Source organism: Seriola aureovittata, chromosome 10 (genome assembly GCF_021018895.1).
Source record: "Seriola aureovittata isolate HTS-2021-v1 ecotype China chromosome 10, ASM2101889v1, whole genome shotgun sequence".
NCBI lineage: Eukaryota > Metazoa > Chordata > Actinopteri > Carangiformes > Carangidae > Seriola > Seriola aureovittata.
In genome coordinates this window covers 9398981-9408797 of record NC_079373.1, presented here as the reverse complement: position 1 = coordinate 9408797, position 9817 = coordinate 9398981, and the positions used below count along the sequence as shown (strand labels likewise).

The window sequence follows — 9817 nt, the reverse complement described above, 5'->3', positions numbered from 1 at the left end:
AAAAAGCATAAAGGAAGGATGATGAGTGGCAGCACGTGGCAAGATTGTGATTTAAAAAAAAAAAAAAAGAAAGAAAGAAAGAAAGAAAGAAAAGACAATACTGTGTAGTTTAGTGTTTTTATTACATCTGAGCATCTTTACTGAAAAAATACAACAAATACACATATTTCCCATGGATATTTATACAAGATGAAAAGTGTATTATTCAGACAGCACTGACACATCTGCACTCACCCCTGATGCCCACAAGTGTTGCCAGTTTACTCCTTACTGTCAAAGGTTGAAGGGAATATTTAATCTGCAGTTACAGATTGGTGCAAACCTGCATAAGCGGTTTGACTGCAAATTAACCTAAAGTGTAAATCGACAGCTGGTGCACTCTTGTAACTGTGGAGAATGACACAGAGGTAATCCTGTCACTGGAGTATATTCAGTGTGAAATAACAGGAACATTAGGAAATGCAGGATTCTTCTTCTTTGGTTTGATACAAAAGCCCCTGTGTCGTCGGTGTGATGCCTCTGTGGTTCTTCTGTCCAGGGAGAACACATTGGCATGTAATTTAATCAGATATCTCAAAAACTGTGTTAATTAACAACACAGCCAGGGTGAAGATCAAAGGTGGAAAAAATTTATGACAACACAACACATTACAGGAAAAATGAAATTACAATTTAGCTTCATTATTCAGAGAGCAATGAATTAGCAGGGATTATAAAACAGTATCAGTATCAGTCACAAACCTCTCATTGGCCTTTTCCACTGAAGCAGGCAGTGTTGCACCATCTCCTTCTTTTAGTGTTGCATGTTGTGAGTTGTGTGCATCTGTGGCTGTGGGGTTATTCACTGTGTCACTGCAAGTAAAGCACAGAATAGAATAAAAGTAATAAACTAAATTAAATCAGCTTCTTTATATTCAATCTGTAATTTATTGAAACACTTAACCTTCGCTTTGTGACGATGAATTTTATTGAATTCTTATGTGGTTACAAATTCCATGATCACTGACGATTGTTGAAGTCTATATCCTTTACATTAACACTATATGAAATGATGCATTTTCTTACAGTGAATCAGAGTCTCAGAGGGGATGGTGCTGTAGTACCTGAACTTGTAGTCTGGTGGGAGGCTCAGGCCTAATCTGTAGTCTCCCCTGGTTCTGGAGATTTGCTTTTGAAGGTCCCTGACTGAGCAGCTGCGACCACCGAATATGTAGCCCACAAACAGCAGCTTCCCTCTGATGTACATCTGTCACGTTCACAAGGAGAATTCACATTGTACATGTGAAAATGGGGGAAAAAAAATCACCACAATGACTGACTTTTACTGTTGTATTTAAAAGAAGCTTCAGTCAGCATATTTTTCTTTAGATTACAGAAGAGGTTTGAACCACGTTAATTCTAGCTTTTCCTAACATACGTCAGATCAGTCATGTGGTAATGTTTAGTTTCATATTTCACAACAGAGGAACATACAGTGTGTGTGTGTGTGTGTGTGTGTGTGTGTGTGTGTGTGTGTGTGTGTGTGTGAGTGTGCAGAATCCTGTCAATCATAATGGCTGCTCTCCCTGAGCCTCTGAGTAAAACCTCTGGGCCTTAAGTATTTAAGTGCAAACGCTGTTCCATGTCCCTGATACTAGTCATTTCTGTTTGATTTATGGGCTCAAGGAGGAATTTTCATCTTACAGCAAAATTCATTGGAGCAGCTGTCATGACTTTAGGCTAAAAATTAAAGCCCCCTTTTGTAATTAAGAAGTGTCATCCCTCACTGCTGTCAGCTCACAGCCCTTTTATAATAAATGTCCGGGTTTCTTGGAGAGGGCAGTACCTTATTCAAAGTCCTCCTCACCCCATCCCCCCACTGCTTACACCTCCTCTGCTTCAGACAAGCACTGCTGCTGCCCCCCAGTGGTGGCCGTGAGAACATGTACTGAGCAGAGCCTGCAGCCTCAGGCCAAGCCTGCAGTGGGTTTACTGACCAGGACCATCCCAGGAGAAGCATTGTGTCGCTGCTGCAGCAGGATGTTCTCAGATCCACAGCTCAGCTTCTCTGTTGACATCTCGTACCTCACCAGGCGAAATGAATCCATCTGGCACTGGATTAAAAAGGAAAAAATACTGATGCTGTTACTGAGTTTCCAGAAATATGTTGTATAATAGCATGCTGACTGTAGCATGTCGTGCTCTGACGTCTTTCCCTCACTTTGTTGTGTAGCCTGTGCAGTGTTGTGTTGTCGTTGCAAAATGTGCATCAGTATCAAGGAAATTTCTGCACACTTACCGATGAAACTGAATGTTATTTTAACTACAGTTATGCAACAAACAAGGGATGTTCATACTGTGTATCGGAGACTGTAAAGGTCTGTATATGTCTCATACAACAGCTGAACAAAATAACAGAAACGTGTTGCGTATTGATTTGTAGATTTTGTTATTTTGTGTTTTTGCATTCACACCTGACTACATGGCATGGTTCTGTGTTTATTCCTCCTCCTGTAAAGCTGCTCCAGCGCCTCCTGGTCAGGCACTGCGTGTGTGTTACTGATGGGCTGGCGTGGCAGAGTCACACACACCACCAGGATCTGTTGACTGTGTGGAGGCTGGCCCATCACAAAGGTATCGTACTCCAGGTCCGTCACCACTGGCATCAGTGTCACACTGCAGCAGCAGCACCGCCTCCGCCTCCCCTCCCCCAGCAGGGCAGCTCGCAGCAGCACAGGGCACACTGTGAGGGGGACGGAGGGGGTGAGTGACGACGGGGCTGGGCAACGGGTGACAGCAGCAGGCTGCGACTCTGGACTCTTTGGAATAATCACTGACCTGGCAGTGGTGATAGTGAAGTTGTCATTATAAATAAGCCTCTTAAAAACGCCAGTAAATGTCATTTTCTGCGCAGTAACATTTGAATGAGCTGTAACTGTAGCGCCTGTCAATGATACAAATAGTTCTTACTTACTCCGGCTTGATGTTGCCGTGAATTTGAAGAGGTCCTATCTGCGTGACATGGGGCTCCTCCTTTGATCGCTTTTTAGTCGTCCTGACAACAATCACATTAAAAAAGTGAAATGGCGCCTGATTATGATCTACATAGTGCAGCATACATCTGTTCAAAGTCTAGCAGAGCTCAAGCACTTGAAACTGATCAATAAACGGTGTGTCTCCGTCATTATTACAAAATCAATCTCTGGCTTCTGTTTAAGGATAGATGGCTAGATTATGATGCACTTACATCCACAAATTTATCTTGGTTATACATAGATAAAATAAGCTAATGTAATGTCATTGCTTGTTATTTAGCTCCTCCAACATGAATCAACTACACTGAGTAGACTTGTGTAAGGTATCACTAACAAAGCTTTCAAATCCCAATTTTAAATAAAAACAATTCATTGTTCGGCAGTACAACCATGTCTTTCAAACCCCACACCTCTAGTTTGGGATGAAGGCTTTCTCTTATAAATGTGTTCTCCTCAAGCCCTTACTGAGATAACGCTGACGACATCACATGGGTCATTTTATCACACTTGCCAGAGCTCCATCCACACGACATTGTACATGTTTTCATAAGCTCTGTAATACTTCCCATGATCACTAAATCTTCTTTGACATGCTAAATCAGTGGAGTGGTCCTGTGTCCTGGTGTGAAGTGTGCACCTTGGCAGCCTGACTGAAGAGTCAGCAGGTCTTTCTGCTGACGCTGACAGGTGTCTGTGCAGCTCCTGTAGCTCAGTCCTGCACTCCTCTGGCTGGTTTGGTTTTGCATCTGCCCGCTCAGGTGGGTTCAGAGGAGGCAGAGCAGCTGACTGCACCTCTCTCCTCAGCCTGGTCCTCAGTGGGGCAGCTGGCATCCGCTCTGTGTCAGGACACTTGATGCCTGAAGGAGAGGAAGAGGTCACTCAGAAATGCACACAGACACCGAGTGACACGACTGACCGTGAACAAGATCCTGATGGAACTATTCAATAATGTTGAGTTTGCAAGATGAGGTGATGCTGTAACTTTTTGCTTCACTGAACTACTCGAAACAACCTTACCAGGTCAGATTGGCTCATTGTTACTTTTATGTGCACTACATACTTTAATAACTCTTACCCATCCTCCGGTGGCAGTTTGAACCCATCTGGGAAGAGTCAGCACATCTTACGTATTTCAGAAAAGCTAGAAAGATAAACTCTGAGCTGTTAGGTACCAGTGGCTGCACGGTAATAATCCAGCCAGTCCTCCAGGGTGTTTCGCACTCTCTTCTGAAGCTTTTTCAGCTCCCTGCCAGCAAGCCCTCCTCTTCTCCACCGTGCTGACGGCTCCTCCAGCCCCTCCATCTCTCTGACCATCTGGGAGACCTCCCGGGAGCACACAGACACCTGCCATACATCATTACCAGCACGGTAGAATATATGACAGAGAACAACACAAGCCATTTAGCAAGATGTTCTACACAGAGTGACTCAGTGAAGGCATCTGCAGAACCTGTAGAGGCTCACAAAGGAATCGGAGGTATTCATGTGGCAAAGAATATTTTCTGTGCTCAAACAATAAAAGGAAACAAAACACCTGATTATGTAAAGAATGGTCTACATTTCTATGGTTGATGTCTGTTTCCCTATTGATTTGTGTTTGCCTTTACCTTAACCTAACTTCAACATAAGAGCAGCATTGACACTCAAACATCATACTGTCATAACAAGTGTATTACAGGACTGAGTGTCAGGTTCCTCTTGCTCTGTAGGACCACAGCAGGGGATTTTATCGTCCTTGCCAGCAGGAGGTCTTGAGCAGCATCAGATGTAAACTTTACATCAGTCTGCAAGCACAGCTGTTAATGCAGAGAAGATATTATAAATTAGACTTTTTAAAAAAAAATCATACATCTATTGTCTACTAGATAATCATAATCTCACCGTTTCCTTAGATTGGTTAATGTTAGGCAAGGCAGAAAGAGGAAGTTGAATACTTTCATTGTTACACCTGAAGTTAAGCATGGCAGAGGTACCGCTGAGCAGCATCACAGAGATCAGATCTGACAACTGTAGGGGACAGAAAGAATTTACGCAATCTTGAAAAGCCAGAGATGTTGTGAATTCACCCATTTAATCTGCATGAAATACCCCTGTTCTAAAACTAGCAGTCATGATGAAATGCGACCGTCTTGCTCCTGTCAGAGACACATCGTGTTCGTTCATCAGTAGGTCATGTGTCATACACGACACCCTCTGCTACGTTTCCCCTAAATGTGACATTTCCTATATAGATGTCTCACATGACAGGTTCACCTGAGATTTTCAGTCCTTCTGACACATGTTCTCTATGAAACATGTAACTTCATTCATATTAAGACTGTTGCCAGGGGACCTCATTTGTTTATAAGACAAAGAAAATAAATGTAAAGTTGTAGTTTTTCTCAAAAGTCACTATCCTGGATCTGTAGCTGCATCTTCACCTGTATAACGATTTTCTCCTTCAGTGCACGATCAGTCTGCCAGCTCCACTCCTTAGTGATGTTCCCATAGTGGTCACTTATCAATCCACCATCCTGGTCCCACACTGCTGTAATAGAGGAGCTGGAGAAACATATGAGAAAGACCTACATTTCAAACATCATCAAAGCCATCACACATAAATGACTACAGAGACAGTTTAAAAGCATTCAGCATTTTGTAACCACAGTGCAGTGCAAGGCATGAACAAATAGCTTGTTCCAGATATGTGGTAAGCAGCAGATCAGAAAATGTATGTTGGTCCTAAATCATTCAGTGCTTTATAGACAACAGTAGTATTTGTATTTCTATGACACAGGAGATCAGTGCATTTCCATTAAATTGAGGGACTCACAAGATTTTTTTAAATGGTCAAAGTCAAAGCAGTAGAGGCGGAGATATTATGACTTTTCATCCCTCATATGGGTCAAGCTCCAAAAACAAGAAACAGGATCCTAACGTTCACATAATCATGGGAGATTACACAAATGTTTACACTGTACTCCTCATGATTAGTAAACTGGTGTAAAATCAGTGGAGTGCACTTTCAATCTATTCAGATATTCTCACATATCAGCACTGAACTCACCTGAGAGGGTGTGTAACAGCCCCACGCCCAAACGCTGTGATAGTCGCCAGCATAACGGGAAACTCACTGTCACTGAACACGTTGGTATAGAAGCCTCCATAGGACAGACCTGAGTGGCTCTGGCACACTGCCATACAACCAGATGGATAGCTGAGAGGGAAGGGTCAAGGGTCAAAAGGTCAGCTGCAGTGACACATTTGCCATATGCCCTACACTGTATTTGCTTCTTGGACAACCACTACAAATAAAATAGTTATGAATAAACATGACGGGAGAAGGATACTATATAAATGAGGAGCCGTCGTCGATCCTGTAGTGTAGTTTCTGCCGTGCTGGAACCTGCAGCTTCACCTTTGGTATCTGGGGTATCCCGTTAACTAAAGTGGCAGGCTGGGCCTTTCTCCTGGCTCTGCCGTCCTTCAGTTTTGCCCTTGCTTCTCCATAGTGACGGAGTATGAGAGGCTTGTTCAGGTTCTGTCCAGCTGTTTGCAATTTTCTGTGTGAAGATGAAGTCATTTCTTATGCTTAAAAACTGATCTCTCAAGCTACAGAGATGGCATTTTTGTGGGGTTACAGTGAAAAAGTAAACATGATTTCAAACAGCTAATGACCAAATGTAAAAAATTAAAACTATAATTTATACCACTTAGCGCACCATGTTAGAATGCTTTTTCAATTAGCAGAGTACAGCTGAGGCTGATGGGGATGTCTTGTAGGTATTTGGTCAGAAAGAACTGGATTAAGTAAAATTTTAACCAATGAGGGTGCTACATAGATCATTATGATTCATGCCAAGTAGGGAAATGAATGTGTGTTGAGACATATCAACCAGAACCGCAAATGTCAACCTCACTGTGGCGCTACAGGAATTACCAGGGTGTCACCAAAGTCATTAGGATGCATTGTCCAGGAATCATGAATATCCGCAAGAAATTCTGAACCAATCTATCCAGTCGTTGTTGAGATATTTCAGTCTGGAACAAAGTGGTGGACGTAGTGATCAACTGAACACTGCCACTGCTAGAAAAATCTGATTATCAAATATGAAATTTTGGAATGCAACCAGTCATTTACACACTTTTCTAATAATGCAGCTATGCAGGTTACCAACGCACTCAGGGTTTCTGGCCGCGTGCAGTCGCTCCACCACCCACTGACACAAACTGATCCGCTGAGGCTCATCATAGGAGGGCTGCTTTGGCTGAATGATCCAACCTGGACACAAATCACATCCAGCTGAGGCAGCAGAGGCACAGCAGTAACACAGTCAACCAGAGTCACATCAGCCAACATTAACACAATGCTGCAGCTCCATGTCATACCTGGGTCTTTACAGCTGCTGGATGAGATAGAGAAACTCACGGTTGAGGAGTTGTGAGCTGTTGGGGAGAGAGAATATGGGACTTAATCCATATATAGGATAGCCTGAGTTCTTATAGTCACCATTTTATTAAATCTGTATGGACAATACTGGTCATATACAGTTGCTACCTGGAACATCAGGGAACTTAATAATGTAACTCAATAGCCCTGTAACTGATTCACAAACAGCAGTACATCTGTGTCCAGCCACCAGCTGCCTTGTCCGATCTGGTAAACAAATCCTCTCCCTTCCCTCGGCTTGCAACCAAAGATGTATGTGTCAAGAGAAATTACTTTTTTTTCACCCCTGTCACTCTCATTATTTCTGTCTCTTACCTGCATTAACTCTCACATATAGAAGAGCATTATCACTTGAGAGTGGTGCAGTGACTGCTTTGCCTTTCCTGCCTTATTGCTAGTTTTCCATATAGACAGTCTATGGTGTGTTGCCTATATAACACTAGCATTTTCTATTAAAGAATACCTTATAAAGAGTGTATGTTGTAACTAAGGACTTAATTAATGGTTAATAAAACATTTAATAATCTATAGGCTGGTAATAAGCCATTTCTAATATCAATTTTTGTGTTGCCAGGTTGTGGAAAAGCACTTATCCAGCATTTCACTTATGACAGAAACATTTACACTTTTTTATACAATATTGTAGTGGAAGAACAGTATATTAATGACTTGCCAACATTTCTATCTTTACACCTGTTCACTTATGAAGTGAGGAATAATAATCAATCAAATCTTAATTTATCAGCAAATCATCATTAAAGAGTTAATCATTTGCTCTTAACCTATCATAAGTACTTATAGCCTGTGGTCTGAGAAGTGTGGAAGCCCATTTCCATCAGTATGGGGGAAAATGAAGAGTTGACATGATAGTGAGTAATAATTTATCATGATAAAGGAGAATAATGAGACACACAGTCAGTCAGAGAGATAGGTCACCAAACTGGAGTAGCCCACCAAACAATTTTGACTTAGCAGGCTAAATCACCTAGCTTAGCCTGCTACGTTTCTTTCACCGCGACTTAGCGGAATAGGTCACAATGAAAAATAAGTACATTATTATTATTTTGTGAAACCTTTCATGTAGTTTTTTTTTCCTGGCAGTAATGGCCTGAACCACGGAGTCATTTACCTTCACTGCAGTTTTGTTTGCGCTTTTTCACACGTGGATTTATGCTAACTTGTGGTTTCCTCTCTGAGGGACCTGAACTTCCCACAACACCCGAGCTTCTCTGTCCCGTCTCCCTCCTGCCACTGGCGGACACCTGGCGGGGAGTTTCGGCCGACTTCCATGAACCTTTGGACCTTCGTCGTTTGGGTGTGTGTTCCGGACTTTTTGGATGCACCACCCCTGCGGTCACATCCTGCCAGGAGTAATTGAGAATATTTACAACCCCGTGAGGAATACAGCCCTCCTCAGTCCACTTATGTTGTGAAAGAAGACGGGCCAGTTCATTTAATATCTGAGGGGCCGCTCGCTTGTACGCGTCCACCGGACTGTGGTCCTTCGTATCGAGTGAGGCACCGACAGCAGATGAGGTATCAGGTTTACTGTCCCCACATGTTTCACCTGACAGCCTCTTAGTGAGCTCATCACTTTCTTTGTTGTCATTCTCCCGATACCTACATGATAAAATAGGAAAGTTATCAGACACATGTATCAGAAACAAACTGTAAATACATTACTAGCATCAAGGTACAAATGACCTTTGTGTCTTGTCCTCCGACTGCGCTCCTTCATGTGCCCCATTAAAATGCAAAATGTTGCTCCGTGTGCCTCTAACTCGGTTTCGTCTTCTTGGCTGCAGAGAGGTAAATTAAATAGTTAACGCCTCACACCTTCTTTTAAACTATACAGTCAACAAAATGAATCATTAGCCCACCTGGTCAAAGAAATACAAAGGCCCAGTTCTGTATTCTGCCAGCTGACCAGAAGAAGTCATTATTTCCCACAAAAAATGAATCCACAGGAATTTGTTTCAGATTGTCCCCACTCTCAGAAAAACGCAGTATATGCGCTTACGAAACCAAAATAATATCAACAAAACACGAGTGAAGTGCTTTAAAATCCACCTTTCACTCGTGTGAAATGCACCTGTCTGTCCTCTCAGTGTGCTGGGCTTGTTGCCTGGATACACACTTCTACGCCCGTCTCCAAATACTCGCGTTACGCACCATTAATGATCGACACCTGGCATTACGTCGAAAGGCGAGGATATCTGTGACAATACAGAACAAAACAGTGCTCGCAATAACAGATAAGGTGTCGTGCGTTTTGGCAACGTGCACACTCGGGAGAAGTGTCACACAAGTCTCATTGAGGAGCCGCAGTCACAGGTGCGCACGGCCAGGTAACCTGAAACTCAGCGACTGGATG

At 42.7% G+C, this 9817-nt stretch overlaps 1 protein-coding gene across 2 annotated transcripts; it reads right to left on the bottom strand.

Annotated features, from left to right (window-relative positions):
• Positions 1-103: 103 nt before the first annotated feature.
• Positions 104-9777, bottom strand: LOC130176329 (uncharacterized protein C3orf20-like). 2 transcript variants are annotated; one of them, XM_056387352.1, is made up of 18 exons: positions 9324-9777; positions 9148-9242; positions 8573-9063; positions 7383-7439; positions 7176-7275; positions 6344-6556; positions 6061-6210; positions 5435-5555; positions 4896-5021; positions 4691-4810; positions 4187-4358; positions 3652-3871; positions 2954-3034; positions 2454-2817; positions 1977-2093; positions 1104-1246; positions 742-852; positions 104-530 (listed from the first exon to the last, which is right to left on the bottom strand). In XM_056387352.1, exons 1-18 carry the CDS (start codon positions 9381-9383, stop codon positions 431-433), a joined length of 2841 nt encoding a protein of 946 aa, XP_056243327.1. In that variant the 5' UTR covers positions 9384-9777; the 3' UTR covers positions 104-430. The 2 variants fall into 2 exon arrangements, with proteins under 2 accessions (XP_056243327.1, XP_056243328.1); XM_056387353.1 differs by having other exon boundaries at positions 4187-4337.
• Positions 9778-9817: the final 40 nt, after the last annotated feature.